The 21,141-nt window shown below is 45.4% G+C and overlaps 1 protein-coding gene across 4 annotated transcripts in view; it reads left to right on the top strand.

The window, feature by feature from the left end:
- alcama (activated leukocyte cell adhesion molecule a) overlaps positions 1-21,141 on the top strand; it is a 64,265-nt gene that overhangs the window by 30,420 nt on the left and 12,704 nt on the right. For all 4 annotated transcript variants that reach the window (XM_055514365.1, XM_029173538.3, XM_055514367.1 and 1 more), the window contains 5 exons: positions 5,327-5,391; positions 13,779-13,866; positions 14,844-15,020; positions 20,253-20,377; positions 20,707-20,833. In XM_055514365.1, coding sequence (XP_055370340.1) covers positions 5,327-5,391; positions 13,779-13,866; positions 14,844-15,020; positions 20,253-20,377; positions 20,707-20,833 — 582 coding nt within the window. The remainder of the gene's footprint in view (positions 1-5,326; positions 5,392-13,778; positions 13,867-14,843; positions 15,021-20,252; positions 20,378-20,706; positions 20,834-21,141) is intronic.

Genomic DNA, 21,141 nt, shown 5'->3' on the forward strand with positions numbered 1-21,141 from the left:
TCGTGGGGGGTGCTAAAGCCTATCCCAATAAATGGATCGTTTTATTATCATGTACTGGATAGATGCTCAAAAGAAGAGCAGTTCGGACCTTAAAGAATCAACAATCAGAACCGGCTTGTATTTTAACGAGGTTTATTCACTAAATGAACTAAATGTGAAACAAAAGGCGAGATGCTGAAACCCCTTGTGGAGGCGTCATATAAACAGTTAGACCAAGTGAGAGCAGCGTGACTTTACTTCCTATTAAACAGTGAAGGGAAAGGAAGAATTTGAGCAGTAGTGGCAGTTGGCTGGTTTGCATAACTGTAGTAGAGGTATGGCGATGAAGAAGAGTAAAGGTTATGGTACCGATGCAGATGATCCTTTTTGACAACACAGAGACTGAGGTTCGGAAGGGTTGGTGTATGGGGAAAAGGTCCGTGGTTGGCCACGGAGCAGTATCTGGCATGTCTGATCCTCTGTGGAAACCAATGGTGCATCCCAAAACAGTGAATAAAAGTCTTTTTACACCTTACAGTCACTTAGTTTCATGATGGTGACAGGAGGAGGGAAACTTGATGCCTGCGTCAGTTTCATGAGCAAACACTTCATGCACTTATCATATGGAAAACAGTTGTAGCGGATTCAATTCAATAATTTAATATTAATGCAGTGACATTAATATTCCTCGAAATAGGGGCACCAGGTTTGTTTTAAAGCTGAAACCATACTTTTATTAATCTAGACAAATGCCAGATGTCAATTTAGTGAGTTAATACTTATGATTAATAGTAATCACAATTTCTTTGATAGAATAGAACCAAATCAGTCTCTAATGTCATGAGTTCTTGTCGTGGCAGTGACCTTTGTCGTTGTCTAAAGAACAATGAATACAAAACCAGATCTTTTAAAGGTCCATGCACATGCTTTTTTCATGCTACACAATGTTAAAGGATTGGACCTTGATGTCTCAGTAAGGTGTCTGTAACTTTTCATGCCAAAAAGCGCTGTAGATCGCCCACACGGCCCGTCTGAAAATGTGTGTTTTAAGCTCTCGTCCACAATGCTCTGTTTTCGGAGTGTGTCGCAAGCGAAGTTGATCGCCACACCCCTTTGAGGAAGCTCATAGCCGTGATCTGCGGCAGGGATCAGAAGTCACGGTCACTGAATCCACTGTAACAGCAAAACTGGCTACCTCGTCCTTGAAGTGGAGTTCAACCATACCTTGTATCCAAAATCTGACTCTAAAGTCAAATGTAACGCTGTTGAAGTGGTTACACTTTGAATGGCGCAAGGTACGTCTAACTGGCAATTTCACATTTAATTTAATTTATTGATTTATATAATAAGCAACTTGATTAGTTGCTAACGCTAATAGTAATGTTTGCCAATAAGCAGCCTGAATTAATACAACAGAATATTCATAACACGACTATAGCCTGTTTGGGAGCATAGCTCGATAAACAAATATAAACTCATTTTATGTTTTTTTTTCTTTTTTGTGCTGCTGCTGTGTCAACATATTTTTTCCATAATGGGGTCCTTAGCTGCAGCTTATATTTTGCCGTATTTGTAATTAAGTGCCAATGTGGGAACGGTGAATGCCTACAGAGGCATGGTGTGACAGCAACTATTGCTGTCAAGATATTGCATGTGTTTATTGCTTTTATTAAATATTTCAATTAAAATTTCGATAAATCTTACCTGAAGACGCCTGAACCAGTTGCCAAACCTACTGTCATGTATGGTTGATGATCCACGACTGGAGCCAGTATAATTGAATGTGTATTTATTACAGAAAACATTTAATATACAGTATATCAGACAATTACACATGCATGGAATAAATCAGTATCTCCCAAAATTAAACAATTTGAGAACATTTTACTATTTACGGATTAATCATAACGAACCTGGGAACTCTGGTCTACAAACATAGTTTTGGTTCTAAATACATATTGACCTAATATATTTGTAATTACTTTTAGTAAGGTGTATGATATATCAAGTGCTAATATATAACTAATAGAAATGTAGTTATTGTTTTTTTTTCATAAATTTGACATTACTATGTCTGTGTGTATCTCAAGTCGTTGCAGGTATCTAATCTAGAGAAGTCTTGTCAGCTGGTGCTGGGGACTTCTAGGGTGAAGAGTCCAAGTTCTCATGCATTTTCCCTGGTCTGGATCAGGGCAGTGTTTCCTGAGGGACAAGGCAACTATGCTGGACTTAGACCACATGTAAAATGCCTAAATTATTGTTTTTGAGGCAATACCTCAATAAAAGTTGAAATGTTATAAAACATTTGTCTGTTTTCCCTTTAAAAACTGTTCAGTGAAACAGCAATAGTCAAAGCCAACTTTATTGTCAACCAATGCACCAGCACTATAATGCTGGATAAGTTACATTCACAGCTCAATGTGCAGACCACAAAATGAATGGGTAGGATTCATAGTTATGTTGAAAGCATAGTTTTTGAAGTGGAACAGGTACAATCATGGGCAGTTGGCTTGGGAGATGTGAGGATCTTTTTTGTCTTCATCATGTTTTGGAAGACATCGAAAGCAGTGCAGCTGTTGTACAGATGGAGGATGCAGCTGTTTTTTTCTTGACACCACTCTAGGAGGTATAGAGAATAGAATAGAAGATTAATGAAATGTCCAGTGTTTTCTATGTATCTCACAACCTTTACAAATGTAAACAATATATAGAGGTAGTTATATCAGTTTTAATGGTGTTTGGGGCAAACACGTTTTCAACTTAGCTTTTATAGTGCTGGTTTGTTAAATCGTGGCATGACATTATTGACCTCCTTTCTGTCAGGTTGCTCAAATTCTGCTCAAAGGGCTGGTGGGACAGGGATGTTAATAAGGTCCTCTATATAACGACCTGGGTCCAGCAGGACTTTATTAAAGATGGTCTCCATCACATTTTCCACATAATCTGCACCATAACACGAGAATTACAAATTACCTGTCAACAGACTAAAATTTCAAAATGAGTTGACCAACTGGATACAGAGTAAATATATAGACAATAATATAGATCAGGTTTGTCTGGGCTTGAAGGTTGAGGTTTGAAGCTGGTTCTGTGAGTGGTCAAGAGAATGCAGATGTACATAGTCCGCCAAATTTGAAACGATGGTTCTTGAACCGGATTGGATAAACTCTCAAAAATGTGAAATAGGTAGGGGGCGTACTTCTAACACACCAGGAGTGTCTTAACGTGAACCAGGGAGTCAAATAAACATACCAGAATGTCTAAAAAGTTAATTTTTTCATGTGCAGGCACCTTTAAAGTTTTATTATGCTAATACTAGGGAATATATTAATAAAAGGATATGAATATATGCAAGGGTAAAACAAATAATAAAATCTTCAGAGCAGTAAACATAAAACAACCAGCAATGAATGAACAGGCGAAATGGCGTGAATGAATGTGTTTGTGTGAGGAGTAAAATGAACACTTTAAATAAACAGGTGAATGAACCTGTGAATGAGTGTGATGAATTTGGGCCAGAAGAAAGAGCCTTTGTTATTTACCTCTAAATATCCAACAGTTACTACTGAACTTGGAAGGCTCCTTTCAGCACTTTAAGTAAACACCGGCATTCTCAGTAAAATTAAGAGATATTTTATCTTGCCTGTCCAAAGCAGTAGGAAGCTTTAGCATCCTTTGGTACCGTGCAGTGAGAAGTTCCTCCACATCCAATCACCAGAGCTCCTGGAATAGGTTTGTTGTGTCACTATGGAATCTTGTGGCCTAAGATTGTTATGGCTTAGTGAAATAGGCCTGGGTCATGTGAGAACATCAGCTAAGTCTGAGAGAAGAGCACTTCCTTTCAGCTTAAGCGGTAAAATTGACTGGAGCCAAAGTTGTTTAGTTGTTGGATAAAATCTCAGTTCAGTTGGCGTCGCTTAAATTGGCTTTCTAATTAATCCAAAATCACAGTTTGTTCGAGGTTCTACTTTAAAAGAAGTTACAGAGATTAAGAATCAAAAGTTAAAGAAAATTGACTCGCTTAAGGATAAAAGAAAGAAGGTTAAGTAGTTGAGATGAAGATGGAATTCTAGGACAAAGTTTGTCCCTGACTAAATATCTTGTGGGCGTCACTAGGTTTAAGAGGCGAGGAGTGCATGCAGGTCATGGCCGAACCTTGGGGTAAAGTTGCACCGCTCACCTTATCAGATTATCATACTTAAATAAATCCTACATTTGGGATCAATTATACTTCTCTCTTTCCGGCAAGCTCAAAGTAACATCACACTACAACACAACAAACATGCATTCTGACATTTCAATCAACATGAAGATTAAGAATGCATAAACAATGATAATCAAATACATATAACGATTGGAATCTCAGATGGCGTTCTGCTGATGTTGCAAAGGTTGGAATGTTATTACATGATAAATTGTTTCGCCACTACAGTATGTAGTAACATATTGTAAAACAACTACAAGTAAAATAGTCTTAATCTGGATTAAATTATTATAGTGTTGAGTTATCATAAGAAAATTACCATGTCTATGGATCTTATCTGATGGCATCAATATATATGCATTGTGTACAGAACTAGCAGGTAATTATGACCTCTAAAATTTTAACTTTCCTAACAAACAAAGGAACACATGGTGAAGTGTTGCATAGGGACATTTGTTGTTCCCACCAATGGGGGTCAATGTGGCTTCATGTCCCTCAATCCTGTCTCTGAATCTCTGAATAATTTAATAATTTTATTTTTATGTAAGTTAGTGAATAAACATTGTACACGAACCAGTCCAGGTTGCCCTGCGATGGACTGGCGACCCGTCCAGGGTGTACCCTGCCTCTCGCCCATAGCCAGCTGGGTAAGGCTCCAGGGGATCCTGGAAAGGAATTTTACAAGTGATAAATGTGACAGTTCCAGGTTTGAAGTCATGATGAAGAGGGGGAATCCTGTTGAGTTCAGCCATGAGTGCGTCCATCGTCTTTTGATGTAACACTTAGCATTGAGGCATTATATGGGTGGTGTTTATGTTAGACTCACAGTCCTGTTGTAGAAGAAAGAGTCACTGGTCTCCTTATCTTTGGATAAGTAGCAGAAGTGTCTCAAACAAAAGGTCAGTTAGGGATCAAACACGTGTTAGGTCAACTCTGTCACTCTGGAGAACTGTGGCTTAAATACACACACTCAGAGACCACAGGTGAAAACATTTGCAGTAATGTAATCAGAACAGAAACACGGTATGACCAAAAATAATCAAAATAAGACAAATCAAGCATGTCAAGCTGCCGACAGTTATGTCGACACTTGTAAAACCACACACCTATTGAAAAACCTTTGTGCACCTTGTGTTTTTGCAGAGAAGCCGTCATCAGTTGACATCATAGACCATCCTGATGTGTTGCACAAAGACACACCAACAATGGTAAGAGTCACTGAAGACCATTGTATTAGTGCTGCACAGTAAGTTTGTTGTTGTCCCAATTCACCACATAATCACTAGACACAAAAAAGCTTTGTTAGTTTTTCTATGTAGTATATGAAAATAATTGGGTTTCCACTGCTGTACAGACATCTTCAAGATTATTTCTGGATTTGTAACATTTTGTAACCACATGACAACTTGACGTGCAAGTTAGCGGGTAAACCAATCTTCCATCAAAAAAATAGACAACATTTTTGTTTATTTAACACAATGGCATCAGTTTTATGGCAGTTAAAGGTTCTGGTGCATCTGAATCAGAACTTTGTCCCTGAGTTGAAGTCTCTTTCCATTCTTAATTAGTCTGCATACCAGGTTTAGGACCCAGATCTCCTGGGCTAGTGGGAAATACTGAGAAGGAAACCTTTCCTATTGAGTTACGAGTCTGTTTTTGGCCTGGAAACTGATAACTAAGAATAATTAGAGAGATAGAGTAATCTAGTAATCTGGTAAGATTTAGGTTGTGTCAGTTGACTGGGTGTAGCGGCCGGGCTCCTGCCATCACCCTGTCTGTCACAAGTGGCATTGTTCATGCACCAACAACTGTCTCACCCTTTTGGTGAACAATGTTATGTTGCACCTTTACTAACCTTGTAGTGGGTCACTCAACACCAGAGCTGATAAACAGGCTTTCTAAACTTAGCTGTAAGTATTACTGGTACTTATCATTATCACTATCAATAATGTCTGATTATGGTAGTTGGTAGGTATGGTAGTCACGTCTATTATTGAAGTATTATGTGATTATGTATAATAATGTGTGTATGTATATGTTTATGAATATGTACAGATGGAGCGGCAAATTTTCGTTTTCGTTGCATATATATATATATATATATATATATATATATATATATATATATATATTATATATATATATAATATATATATAATATATATATATATATGCTGTTCCTAGGACTGCACTTTTCTGGACTGAGATTTCGGATGTTTTTCCAGGGATCTGTCGTAGCCACTCCTCCAGTTTGGGGGTCACAGCCCCTAGTGCTCCGATCACCACAGGCACCACTGTGGCCTTCACCTTCCAAGCCTTCTCCAGTTCTTCTCTGAGCCCTTGGTATTTCTCTAGTTTCTCATGTTCCTTTTTCCTGATGTTGCCATCGCTTGGTATTGCCACATCCACCACTACGGCTTTCCTCTGCTCTTTATCCACCACCACAATGTCTGGTTGGTTTGCCATTACCATTCTGTCAGTCTGGATCTGGAAGTCCCACAGGATCTTGGCTCGCTCGTTCTCTACCACCTTGGGAGGTGTTTCCCACTTTGACCTTGGGGTTTCCAGTCCATACTCCGCGCAGATGTTCCTGTATACTATGCCAGCCACTTGGTTATGGCGTTCCATGTATGCTTTCCCTGCCAGCATCTTACACCCTGCAGTTATGTGCTGGACCGTCTCAGGGGCCTCTTTGCACAGTCTACACCTTGGGTCTTGTCTGGTGTGGTAGATCTCTATGGCTCTGGTGCTCAGGGCCTGCTCCTGTGCAGCCAGGATGAGTGCCTCTGTGCTGTCCTTCAGCCCAGCCCTTTCAAGCCATTGGTAGGATTTGTTGAGATCAGCCACTTCAGTTATGTTCCGGTGGTACATCCCGTGCAAGGGCTTGTCCTCCCATGATGGTCCCTCTTCCAGCATCTCATCCTCTGTTCTCCACTGCCTGAGACATTCACTCAGCACGTCATCTGTCGGGGCCTTATCCTTGATGTACTTATGGATCTTGGATGTTTCATCCTGGATAGTGGCTCTCACGCTCACTAGTCCTCGGCCTCCTTCCTTGTGGCTAGAGTACAGTCTCAGGGTGCTGGATTTGGGGTGGAACTCTCCATGCATGGTGAGGAGCTTTCGTGTCTTAACATCTGTGGTCTGTATCTCTTCCTTTGGCCACCTTATTATTCCTGCAGGGTATCTGATCACTGGCAGAGCGTAGCTGTTTATTGCCCGGGATTTGTTCTTGCCATTGAGCTGGCTTCTTAGGACTTGCCTTACTCGTTGGAGGTATTTGGCTGTTGCCGCATTCCTTGTTGCCTGTTCAAGGTTGCCGTTTGCCTGTGGTATTCCAAGGTACTTGTAATTGTCCTCAATGTCTGCTATTGTTCCTTCTGGGAGTGAGACCCCTTCTGTGTGGATTACCTTGCCTCTCTTTGTCACCATCCTCCCACATTTCTCGAGTCCGAATGACATCCCGATGTCCGAGCTGTAGATTCTGGTGGTGTGGATCAGCGAGTCGATGTCTCGCTCACTCTTGGCGTACAGCTTGATGTCATCCATGTAGAGGAGGTGACTTATGGTGGTCCCGTTCCGGAGTCGGTATCCATAGCCAGTCTTGTTTATTATTTGGCTCAGGGGGTTCAGACCTATGCAGAACAGCAGTGGGGACAGTGCATCTCCTTGGTATATGCCACATTTGATGGATACTTGGGCAAGTGGCTTCCCATTGGCTTCAAGGGTGGTTCTCCACAACCTCATCGAGTTTGCAATGAAGGCCCTTAGAGTTCTGTTGAAGTTGTACAGCTCCAAGCATTCAGTGATCCATGTGTGTGGCATTGAGTCATAGGCTTTCTTGTAGTCGATCCAGGCTGTGCACAGGTTGGTGTGTCGCATTCTGCAGTCTTGGGCGACTGTTCTGTCTACCAGGAGTTGGTGTTTGGCTCCTCTGGTATCCTTACCAATGCCCTTCTGTGCTTCGCTCGTGTATTGACTCATGTGCCCACTTATCTTAGCTGCGATGATGCCCGACATGAGCTTCCATGTTGTGGAGAGACAGGTTATTGGCCGGTAGTTGGATGGGACTGTGCCCTTTGAGGGATCCTTCATTATCAGGATCGTTCGCCCTTCGGTTAGCCATTCAGGGTGAGTCCCATCCCTTAGCAGCTGGTTCATTTGTGCTGCCAGGCGCTCATGGATTGCAGTGAGCTTCTTTAGCCAGTAGGCGTGGATCATGTCAGGGCCAGGTGCTGTCCAGTTTTTCATACCTGAGACTCTGTGACACTGTGATAGTCACTGGATTCTGTTCAGGGAGGTTGCTGTGGTCTTCCCTCAGATCCACCAGCCACTGTGCATCACTGTTGTGTGATGCCTCCCTTTCCCATATACCCTTCCAGTACTGTTCAGTTTCCAGCCTTGGTGGGTTTGCTCTGTTGTTATTACCCTGCCATTGAGAGTACACTTTCGCAGGTTGTGTTGCGAACAGCCGGTTTATTCGTCTGGCTTCGTTATCTCTGGTGTATCTCTTTAGGCGGCTGGCCAAGGCTTGTAGCCTTTGCTTGGCAGTTTCGAGTGCTTCAGGTATGGTCATCTGGCTGTACCTCTTAGGCATTGGTCTTTTCATTGCACCTCTCTGGGCCTCTGTCATTTGGCTCACTTCCCTCCGAGCTGCCTTGATTTTTGCCTCCAACCTTCGTTTCCATGGTGGGTATTGTTTCTCATGGCTCCCATGGTTGCTCTTATAGCCAAGCATCTCTAGGATCACTGATGCTGAAGCGTATATCAGCTCATTGGTTTCTGTGATTGTTGTGGTAGGGATCGCTCTCAATGCTGCATTCACATCTTCCATGAGACTTTCTGATGGTACTTCACTTAGCCGTTGTGGTGGGGTTCGGGGTTGCCTGTTCAATCTCGCCATGATCTTTCAGGTCATCTTTCAGGTCAGTCGCTGCCTCGCTCAGCGTTTCTGTGCTTATTGGGGCTTCGTACCCAATTTCCGGTTGGGGAGATGGTGAAACCTCCCCTCTGACCTGGCGTCCTGGCTTCCCCTTGCCGGGGAATTGTGTTGTATCTCGTCAATCTCAAGTTGTGATAGCAGTTGCCGTTTGTGGATGTTGGAACACTGAGCTACTAGTTGCTTCGCCGTGTGGGTTTGTGGGTTTCTCCGTTCCCATTCACCGCACATTCTTTGCATGTAACCCCTCTGACTAGGGTTACTTGAGTAGTAGCATTCCAACAGAATGTTCTCTCTTGTTCTCGCATCTCAGCCATTTCTTTCTTGTTCCAGTAGCCCACTTCTCGCCAAGGTGCTCTGGTTCCCCAACACCTGACGCAGACCTTGTTAGACCGGGCGACGTCTGAGCCGGTATCTCATGTGGTTCATTGTCTCTCATGATATGAGGTAGGCGGTAGCTTGAAGGGTCTTGCCCAAGGACCCACACTGGATGCCTATTCGCCCTAACGAGGATTCGAACCGGGAACCCCCTGCATGCAAGTCCTGTGACTTTACCGATTGAGCTATCCAGCGAGCTAGATATATATATATATATATATATATATATATATATATATATATATATATATATATATATATATATATATATATATATATATATATATATATATATATATATATATATATATATATATATATATATATATATATGTTACATCAGGTAACAGCACTGCAGGACTCTGGTGCTTTGGGGAGAAGGGGGTGGTGTGAAACCAGTCTAACTAGTGCTGTGGATGGTCGTTCTGTCTGAAAAGAGGCTCTCTATTGTTATGTTCATCTAAGCTTGATTAGAACATTGAAATGTTCTTTTTTAAATTTAAAACAGCTCCTGAAGCAGGCAGAATGACACACACTACATTTAAGTGAATAAGAATAATATATAGAATGAGAATTTAATAATTTTATTTGTGAAGTCCAACTCAACCTAATACAGCCAGTAACTGATAAACCTCCAGAAGTTAGTTTGGCAGCTTTGGCAGCGTGAGCTGCCGATGCTTATCTATGATTAAAAAAAAGTTAGTACAACATTTAATTCTGAAATGAAGTCAACTGTTCCAGTTTTCTTAACTTTTTAATTCACTGTTTACACAGACTATTGTCTGTCTGTCTGTTTGTCTGTCTGCCCTAGCAAACAGTGTAGAACTGACGTTATCAGATCTATGTCCTGTTCTCAGAACTGTGCCTATACTTGCTGTTTGACCCTAACTCTACGTCAGATACTAAAGCTCCACCTTTTTACCCTGGAATTGCGTCTTTGGTGCTAAAATGGGGGTGGCCTCATTAACATTTTTAACGCCTTCCCCAGACAGACCAAGGAGGGGGGCTGCTGACAGTCGGCTGATGAGGGTGTGATAAGTGTGTGATCAACGTCAGAAGAGTGACTGACAGTCGACTGAAATTAGCGAAAATGAACCGCTCCATCTGTATGTGTGTATGAGTGTATGCACAAACCTTAATACTATTATTATTAACAATAATGTAACAGTTAACCACAGTACAGCAGTTATTTAGCTATGAATGTTTCTGCCTAAGGTACATCCATTGTTTTGTTTCATTGATTTGTTTGGTTCCCCCTCGCCCCGCACACACGCACAAACTCAACCTGTCCTCTAACCCAACGACATCACATAAATTTAGTATGGACTAAATATAACAAAAAACGAACCATTCAATCAAGAGGAGTATATATTTTTCTTATATACTCCTTTTGTAAAAGCAAAAGCTGTCCATCACAATATGACATTCAGCCTAATACATGCTGCTTGTTAAAACAGGGCACACAAAAAAAAGAAGAAAAAAAAGAAAACACAGTTACAGCCGCAGCCTTTTTCATGAGAGCTGGTATGTACAGTCAGATCCATAAATATTGGGACAGCGACACAATTCCAACATTTTTGGCTCTATACACCACCACAATGGATTTGAAATGAAACAAACAAGATGTGCTTTAACTGCAGACTGCCAGCTTTAATTTGAGGGTATTTACATCCAGATCAGGTAAACAGTGTAGGAATTACATTAGAAAATGTGCAAGTAATAGGCCAATTAGCTTCTCAGCTGTTCTATGGCCAGGCGTGTGTTATTCCCTTATTATCCCAATTACAATGAGCAGATAAACGGTCCAGAGTTTATTTGAAGTGTGCTGTATGCATTTGAAATCTGTTGCTGTCAACTCTCAAGATGAGATCCAAAGAGCTGTCACTATCAGTGAAGCAAGCCATCATCATTTGCTGAACAAACAAAAGAAAACCATCAGAGAGATAGCATAAATATTAGGCGTGGGCAAACCGACAGTTTGGAACATTTTTAAAAAGAAGAAACGCACTGGTGATCTCAGCGACACTAAATGACCTGGAAGACCACGGAAAACAACTGTGGTGGATGACCGAAGAATTCTGTCCCTGGTGAAGAAAATACCCTTCACAACAGTTCGTCAGATCAAGAACACTCTCCAGGAGGTAGCTGTATGTGTGTCAAAGTCAACAATCAAGAGAAGACTTCACCAGAGTGAATGCAGGGGATTCACCACAAAATGTAAACCATTAATAAGCCTCAAAAAGAGGAAGACCAGATTAGAGTTTGTCAAACAACATCTAAAACAGTCGTATGGACATCCTATGGACAGATGAGACCTAGATCGACTTGTACCAGAGTGAAAGAGAAGAGTATGAAGAAGGAAAGGAACAGCTGCTGACTGCTGAAAAGAGCAGCAGGATCAATTCTGAAGTGTTTCGGGCAATATTATCTGCTCATATTCAGCCAAATGCTTAAGCACTCATTGGACAACGCTTCACAGTGCAGATGGAGAATGACCCAAAGCATACTGCAAAATCAACCAAAGAGTTTCTTAAGGGAAAGAAGTGGAATGTTACACGATGGCCGAGTGAGTCACCTGACCTGAATCCGATTGAGCATGCATTTCACTTGCTGAAGACAAAACTGAAGGGAAAATGCCAAGCAGGAACTGAAGACAGTTGCATTGGAGGCCTGGCAGAGCATCCATCCATCTATTTTCTATTCCGCTCAATCCTGTACGTGGGGTCACGGAGGGGCTGGAGCCTATACCTGGCTGGCTATGGCCGAGAGGCGGGGTACACCCCGGACAGGTTGCCAGTCCATCACAGGGCCACACATACATGTATATAAACAGAGTGACCAATCAACCTAACGCATGGTTTTAATGGGAGGAAGCCGGAGAACCTGGAGAGAACCCACGCAAACACGGGGAGAACATCCACACAGAAAAGCACCCGATCCGCCTCCGGAAATCGAACCCAGGAACTTCTAGCTATGAGGCAACAGTGCTACTCTGGCAGAGCATCCCCAGGGATGAAACCCAGCGTCTGGTGAGGTCTATGCGTTCCAGACTTCAGGCTGTAAATAACTGAAAAGGATTTACAACCAAGTATTAAAAAGTGAAAGTTTGATTTATGTTTATTATTCTGTCCCATTATTTTTGGTCCCTTAACAAGTGGAAGGCACATATGCAAACTGTTAACCTGATTTATATGTAAAAACCCTGAAATTAAAGCTGACAGTCTGCAGTTAAAGCACACCGTGTTTGTTTCATTTCAAATCCATTGTGGTGGTGTATAGAGCCAAAAATGTTGGAATTGTGTCGCTGTCCCAATATTTATGGACCTGACTGTATTTGGATCTAACATGGTTTGATCACCACTGGTTAACATGTTGAAGATGAGGATTTAATTCAGTGATACTGAGCGTTAGCACCCTTTTAGTGACTGGGCATCCAGTATCTAGCCTAATCTACTGTAATAGATCCCCTGTATTAAAACGTAATGTTGTGACCTTCTTATTTGTTACACCACTGGAATACATAAAATTTATTTTACTGCTCATATTAAAAAACAGTGTGGATAGATAAATCATATTATAATTAATAATATGATCTTAAGAATAAGAAAATCTTTATTTGTCCCACAGTGGGAAAACTGCTGAGTACAGTTAAAATGAACAAAGAAAAAAGACATCGTTAAGCTGGCATAGTACAAACTGGAGATGTAGTGACTTAGTGTAGTGTAAGGATGTAATGTAATTGTCATTGGGTGAGAGTAAGTCTGGAAACATGGGAGATGATTATTGCACAATGTGAATATTGCACAGGTTTACAAAATAGCTACTGGTTTCAATTAGTGAGTGACAAAGGGGGGGGATCATAGAGAAGTCTGGGAAATCAGAGAGAAGAAAAAAGCCTGGCACAGAATCGACAGAACACTTCAGTAACCAGATAAATATTAGCAACATTGCAGAGAAATCCTATTAAAATGCTAAATATTTGCACTATTTTTTTTTTGGTTTATGTTTTTAAATATTTTAACTTAAAATGATCATTTTATTTATCTTCATTAATTATTAATAAGAACTCAGTAGTGATAAACGCAGACCGTGCATGTCGTCATAAACTGAACAAACACTCTCAAACCAAAGCTACTGTACCCTGGGCTTCTACAGGGCACACACCCTCCAAGGGAGAAGAGTTCATATGGATTCCATACAACCGTGAAGCAACAGGAAGCTCTGATTTAAACAGGTGTCTTTCTTTTTGACACGTTTGTGCATGTTTTTTTTGTTAAGGTGGGAACATGTATTGCATCTGATGCAAACCCCCCAGCTACAGTCATGTGGACCAAGAATGGAAAGGCCCTCTTACCTGATGGGAAAGGTAGCATCACAACACACATAATGCTGAGATCCAGCTAGTGCTTCTGTAGAGTGAAGGGAAAGATACAATGTCAGTGTTGCATGTCCCAGGAACTTAAATAGACAACAAATAATTAATAACTTTCCACATTTGACACCTCTAGTGAACGTCAATGTAGGTTTCAGTGTGTGTATGTATAAATTAAAGAAAGGCTACCTCTTATCAGACACAGGGCCCAGCCCTGGACTGTCAACACCCACCCCGCCACTTGAATTAGGATTTATGATATGTCTACACCATTTGAAAGCTTAGACTCCCGTCCTTCCAACTGTTTGAATCATTTCCAGCTACAACAATCACAGCGCAGTCACCAAACGCTCAAAAACTTACTAAAAAAACCAAAACTAACACGGAGGATTCAAGATGAAGGCTGCAAGCCTCCCGCTTCTATCAAGACCAAACCATGTATGGGGTAACCAAGGCAACCCCTAGCCAATGATCTCCAACCCATTCCCAGATTGTTACATAAAAGCTTTTAGGTTACGGTGAATGCTAATTTAGGGTTGTTCTACAGCCTATAAGCTTTCATATGAGCCCTCCCTGGTCTCTGTAGGTTGATGCAGGCCAGAGTTGTGACCTATTAGGGTTACCTGGTTACATATATATGATATCTGACTGTATTTATAAGGGAAAAATCCAGACAGGGAGAAGATTTCTTTTTTTCTCTGTGTTCTACGGTGTATAACTACTTACCATTTAGATCTACAGTAAATCTGACAGCTGTGGTAAAATCTACAGAGGTTACGCTTCCAAAGATAACAAGCTTTTAATTATACTCTAAATGCTTGAGGAACAGCTTTCATTTATATTTAGGTTTCCCATGTGTTTGAGATGAAAATGCCCAGAATTGCCCCCACTCATAAGTATTTAAGCCTTTGTGTAAAACGATTATACAGTAGCTGTAGTCCTGTGTTATCTCCCTGTCTGTTCCTCTGCAGCTATTTTAATCACTTCCAGTATGAAGGTGGATCCAGCCACAGGCCTGTCTTCGAGTACTTCCAGCCTCCAGTATGCAGCTACTAAAAAGGATGTGGGCCTTCGCCCAGTTTTTGCCTGCGTTTCCACACATGTGCTGTACAATCACACAGCTGCTGTGGGACCCTTCCCCATTCACTGTGAGTGACCCATTGCACCACTTGCACAGTACATCAAAAAGAAAGTAATAGAAGGGTCTACCACTATTAGTGAATGCATGCAGACATATACATTACAGAAAAGTATTCAGGGAAGGACACAGCAGTACACAGATACACTACTAGGCTCAAAACAGCATGGTGGTCATTTCTCTGTCAACCATTCTGCAATTAGAAAGTCATAAAACAGTCTATAAATATAAGTATATAAAGTTAACAATGAGGTCACATTCAACTATTAAATAGCTCATAACCAGGTTTTGCTCACCCGGACTCCTAAGGTTCATGGATAGTAGGAATATATTAATTGTATGGTTCAATTGTAACATCCCAGTCAAGGATGATGGCCCCTTTACTCTATAAATAATAATAATAAAAAAATAACTGTGCTGTAGGACATGAAACATGTTACAAACATTGTTTGTTCTTAGTTCATCAACGGTGATACTTGTGTAGTTATGTCTGTCACGGATCGGCAGATAAAGGACCCACATGCACAGCACCGAGGCAGGATAATGATCAAACACAGGTTTATTGCTATAAGCGGAGTCAGACGGTCCAGGTCATACACAAAAGGCTCAGCAAAAGGTACAAAGGGGAGCAGGCGATCTCGAGTCCAGTACGTAGGCGAGGTTCGATACACGGAAGGACACGGCAAAAGTACAGGCAGGGATAAAGCAAAACTCACGGTCAGATAGTAGTCCAGGGTCAGGCAGGAAACGACGGTGAAAGCAAACGGGAACAAAACACGAGGAACACGGAACACGAAACACGGGAAACTTCAAGAAGACTCAAGGAACTCGGGAAACTAAAGACACTCAGGAAACTCACGAAACTCATGAAACTCGACAATCTGGCAAAGGACTATGGGAACAGGTGGTGGCTAAATACACAGAGTGATTACGTAATTACTGACAGGTGTGGATACTGGGAACAGGTAAGTGACAGCTGACAGGGAACAGGAAGTTTAAGAAAATAAAACAGGACATGGCGTGACAACAGGAAACAACTAGAACAAAAACCCAGATCATGACAGTACCCCCCCCCCTATGGCGCCTTCCACGGCGCCCACGGAAGCCCCCCCCCCAAACCAGGGCGGGCGAAGGGTGGTCCCAGGAGGAGGGACCGAATCCCTACCCCTCACGGGGAACGAGCAGGGTGGGTGGAGGGAGGACTGGAGGAGGGCCAAAACAAGAGTCCACATAACAAAGTCCACGAACGGGGAAGACACGAAGTCCAGGGATTCCCTCACGGAGGGTGAAGGCGCGGCGAGATCCTGCTCAGCCGCCGCTGAGCCCGGGTGGCACTCTTAGTGCCCTTGCTCTGGACAGACGTCCTCGGGGACCACCCCGAATGGCGACGTCCTCCAGGCGGACGCCGATCCGAGGGGCTGAGGAGTCGAGGCGGACGTCGCCGCAGGAGGCAGCGCCATCCACGCAGCAGGAGGCGCCGAGGGCGAGGCCACCCGTCCGGCAGCCGAGACAAGGACGAGGCAGGAACCGGAGACGTCCTCCTTGGACCTCCGCGACGAGACACAGGAACCAGCGGCGTCTTCCTTGGACCTCCGCGACGAGACACAGGAACCAGCGGCGTCTTCCTTGGACCTCCGCGACGAGACACAGGAACCAGCGGCGTCCTCCTTGGACCACCGCGACGAGAAACAGGAACCAGCGGCGTCCTCCTTGGACCACCGCGACGAGAAACAGGAACCAGCGGCGTCCTCCTCGGACCACCGCGACGAGAAACAGGTGCAGATGCGGCCGGAGCCGGCCGCCAGGAACCGATGCTGATGCGGCCGGAGCCGGGCCGCCAGGAACCGATGCAGGTGCGGCCGGAGCCGGGCCGCCAGGAACCGATGCAGGTGCGGCCGGAGCCGAGCCGCCAGGAACCGATGCAGGTGCGGCCGGAGCCGAGCCGCCAGGAACCGATGCAGGTGCGGCCGGAGCCGAGCCGCCAGGAACCGATGCAGGTGCGGCCGGAGCCGAGCCGCCAGGAACCGATGCAGGTGCGGCCGGAGCCGAGCCGCCAGGGACCGATGCAGGTGCAGCGGGAGCTGCGACGGGAATGACCCCCTCCTGGGGGTCGGCAGGGACTGCGACGGGCGCGACCCCCTCCTGGAGGTCCGCCGGGACTGCGACGGGCGCGACCCCCTCCTGGAGGTCCGCCGGACTGCGACGGGCTGACCCCCCTCCTTTATTTCCGCCTTACTTCTCGACTTTCGCTACCCCTCCCTTGATTTTGCTCTTTACTTCCTACTTTCTCTCCCCCTCCTTTATTTTCTCTTTTACTTCACTTCCTCCCCCCTCCTGGAGGTGCGCGGGGACTGTAGCTGGCGCGACCTCCTCCTGGAGGTGCGCGGGGACTGCAGCTGGCGCGACCTCCTTCTGGAGGTGCGCGGGCGCTGCAGCTGGCGCGACCTCCTCCTGGAGGTCCGCGGGCGCTGCAGCTGGCGCGACCTCCTCCTGGAGGTCCGCGGGCGCTGCAGCTGGCGCGACCTCCTCCTGGAGGTCCGCGGGCGCTGCAGCTGGCGCGACCTCCTCCTGGAGGTCCGCGGGCGCTGCAGCTGGCGCGACCTTCTCCTGGAGGTCCGCCGGGACTGCGACGGGCGCGACCCCCTCCTGGAGGTCCGCCGGGACTGCGACGGGCGCGACCCCCTCCTGGAGGTGCGCGGGGACTGCAGCTGGCGCGACCCCCTCCTGGAGGTGCGCGGGGACTGCAGCTGGCGCGACCTCCTCCTGGAGGTGCGCGGGGACTGCAGCTGGCGCGACCTCCTCCTGGAGGTGCGCGGGCGCTGCAGCTGGCGCGACCTTCTCCTGGAGGTCCGCGGGCGCTGCAGCTGGCGCGACCTCCTCCTGGAGGTCCGCGGGCGCTGCAGCTGGCGCGACCTCCTCCTGGAGGTCCGCGGGCGCTGCGGCTCCGAGGGTGACAGGGACTGGAACGACCTCTCTCGGGCCGACAGGAACGGGGACTGGAACGACCGCTACTTGGCCGACAGGAACTACGGAACCGACAGGGACAGGAACGACCGCTACTTGGCCGACAGGAACTACGGAACTGACAGGGACAGGAACGACCGCTACTTGGCCGACAGGAACTACGGAACCGACAGGGACTGGAACGGCCTCAACATGGCCGACAGGGACTGGAACGGCCTCAACATGGCTGACAGGGACTGGAACGGCCTCAACATGGCCGACAGGAACTGGGACGGCGTCCCCTCCGGAGCCGGCGTGACTGCTTACAGCTGCCGAGCTCGACGGAGGAGACGTCGGGCCTGATTGGGTGGAACTAACAGTCGTCAGACGGACGGTGCCCTCTGACTGGGACAAGGACTGGGACGTGACTGGACTGGACTGGGACGTGACTCGACTGGACTGGGACGTGACTCGACTGGACTGGGACGTGACTCGACTGGACTGGAACATGGGCTCGACTGGAGCGGGCTAGAGCCCGGACTGGGCTCGACTGGGCTGGAACCCGAACTGGGCTCGACTGGACTGGGCTCGACTGGACTGGGCTCGACTGGACTGAGACCTGGACTGGGCTCGACTGGACTGGGCTCGACTGGACTGAGACCTGGACTGGGCTCGACTGGACTGGGGCTGGAACCTGAGCGTGATAGGGCTGCACTAGAGCATGAGCGTGGCGAGGCTGAACGGCGACTGGAGCCTGAGCGGAGCATGGCTGAGCTGGGGACTGGGCAAAACACGGCTGAGCTGGAGACTGGGCAAAACACGACTGAGCTGGAGACTGGGCAAAACACGACTGAGCTGGAGACTGGGCAAAACACGACTGAGCTGGAGACTGAACAGCACGCGTCTTGACCGGAGACTGAGCAGCTCGCGGCTGGGCTGGAGACTGAACAGCGCGCGGCTGGACTGGAGACTGAACAGCGCGCGGCTGGGCTGGAGACTGAACAGCGCGCGGCTGGGCTGGAGACGGGGGACCGCATGAGTGCAGGAAATCCTCCCAGCAGAACAAACATGGAGCTGGGCAGGTTGGTGCAGACACGACGGTCCGACGGGGCTGGGAGGAGGAAACCGAAACCGTCGGCGGTGCGACCGGCGCTGGCGTGGTGCGGAGCGCGTCGCTTAGCTCATTGAACCTTGCGCACATAGAGGCGACGAACACTGGGGCGCTCTCACACGCTGTCCTCGTCCTCCAAAGTCAATATCGCCACCTCCACGGCGCTGCGCTGGTTCTCCGGGTTAATCGCCCGTCGGTAATCCTCCGCGAGGATTTTAAAATAAACTTGGAGGTCGCTAGGTAACTCGGCGCAGGTAAACTCCATACTCCCTCGGGTGAATAATACTCGCCGTTTAAAAAAAAGGAGCGAGAAAAAACAGTCACTGACCTGACCGGAGGCTGAGTACTGGCTGGGTCCAAGTCTGGCCAGATTGTTCTGTCACGGATCGGCAGATAAAGGACCCACATGCACAGCACCGAGGCAGGATAATGATCAAACACAGGTTTATTGCTATAAGCGGAGTCAGACGGTCCAGGTCATACACAAAAGGCTCAGCAAAAGGTACAAAGGGGAGCAGGCGATCTCGAGTCCAGTACGTAGGCGAGGTTCGATACACGGAAGGACACGGCAAAAGTACAGGGATAAAGCAAAACTCACGGTCAGATAGTAGTCCAGGGTCAGGCAGGAAACGACGGTGAAAGCAAACGGGAACAAAACACGAGGAACACGGAACACGAAACACGGGAAACTTCAAGAAGACTCAAGGAACTCGGGAAACTAAAGACACTCAGAAAACTCACGAAACTCATGAAACTCGACAATCTGGCAAAGGACTATGGGAACAGGTGGTGGCTAAATACACAGAGTGATTACGTAATTACTGACAGGTGTGGATACTGGGAACAGGTAAGTGACAGCTGACAGGGAACAGGAAGTTTAACAAAATAAAACAGGACATGGCGTGACAACAGGAAACAACTAGAACAAAAACCCAGATCATGACAATGTCAGTGTACAACTCAACCTCATGGCAAGGATAACTCCAATGAAAGGGCTAATGAAAGGACGCCTTCATAAAATACCTAATCAGAGTATGTAACATTCATTCATGACAAAAGGAACAGTTGCACACATTTGACATATACTGTATGGAAGGTTCTATACTTACAGGCATCTTTGCTGCTTGATGGATGAATCCATCCACTGTGTACACGATTAGCTAGTCAATCTGTTCTTGTTTCTTATAGATCCACCTGAACAGGTTAAGCTCCAAGTCATACCCAACAGTTCCATCATAGAAGGAGAGAGCGTGGTTTTGAAGTGTAATGCTGATGGCAACCCTCCACCAACATCTTTCTTCTTCCACATTAAGGTGAGTCAGCCTAAACATCAGTGTTACAGTGGGAGGTGTTTGGTTCCTATAGAAATGCAGGGTGAGTGTAAGGTACTTATAGATATGTTTAGACCAGTGCCCCAGATGATAAGTGATGCTAATGGATGTAAAACATCAAGTATCGTGGTAATAGTTTCATTTGAACCTTTTTTGAATTAGTGTAGCCTCATCCATGTTACTGCAGGTGAGCATATTCAATTGTTGGTCCTATAAACTGTTTGTTTTTGTTAACAATCTCTTCTTATCTTTATCCTTTCCTATTTTTTTTCTAATATTAAAAAGAAGGTAATAGTGTATCTGTCCTCCAGGGCCGGAAAATTGGAAATTCTGACAACTACACTTTCCCTGCTATTAGCAGAGATGCTACAGGCGAATACAAGTGCTCCCTTGGTGATAATGAGGAGATAGTGGACTCCCAGCATATTCTGGTCAACTGTAAGTGTCTCATGTTTACAGAGGCTTGGGGTAGTGTGAAGCAGCAGACAAAACTCCCTTTTGGGGCCCAAGGGCAAAGTGGCTATTGACATATTATCAGCAAATAAATGTATATAATAGGATTAATTATGGGGCACGACCCTGTTTCCAAAATATGAATATGGATATTAACTAGATAAAGCATTTCTATAGGAAAATGCACAGTGAGAGCTGCCATGCTGAATGTAGATGAAACACTTAAGACAGCTGAAAATAACTGAAGCATGTAAAGCACAGATTAATGTATTTTAAGAGAATGAGTTGTTTAA

Source organism: Betta splendens, chromosome 14 (genome assembly GCF_900634795.4).
Source record: "Betta splendens chromosome 14, fBetSpl5.4, whole genome shotgun sequence".
In the NCBI taxonomy this organism is placed as follows: Eukaryota; Metazoa; Chordata; class Actinopteri; order Anabantiformes; family Osphronemidae; genus Betta; species Betta splendens.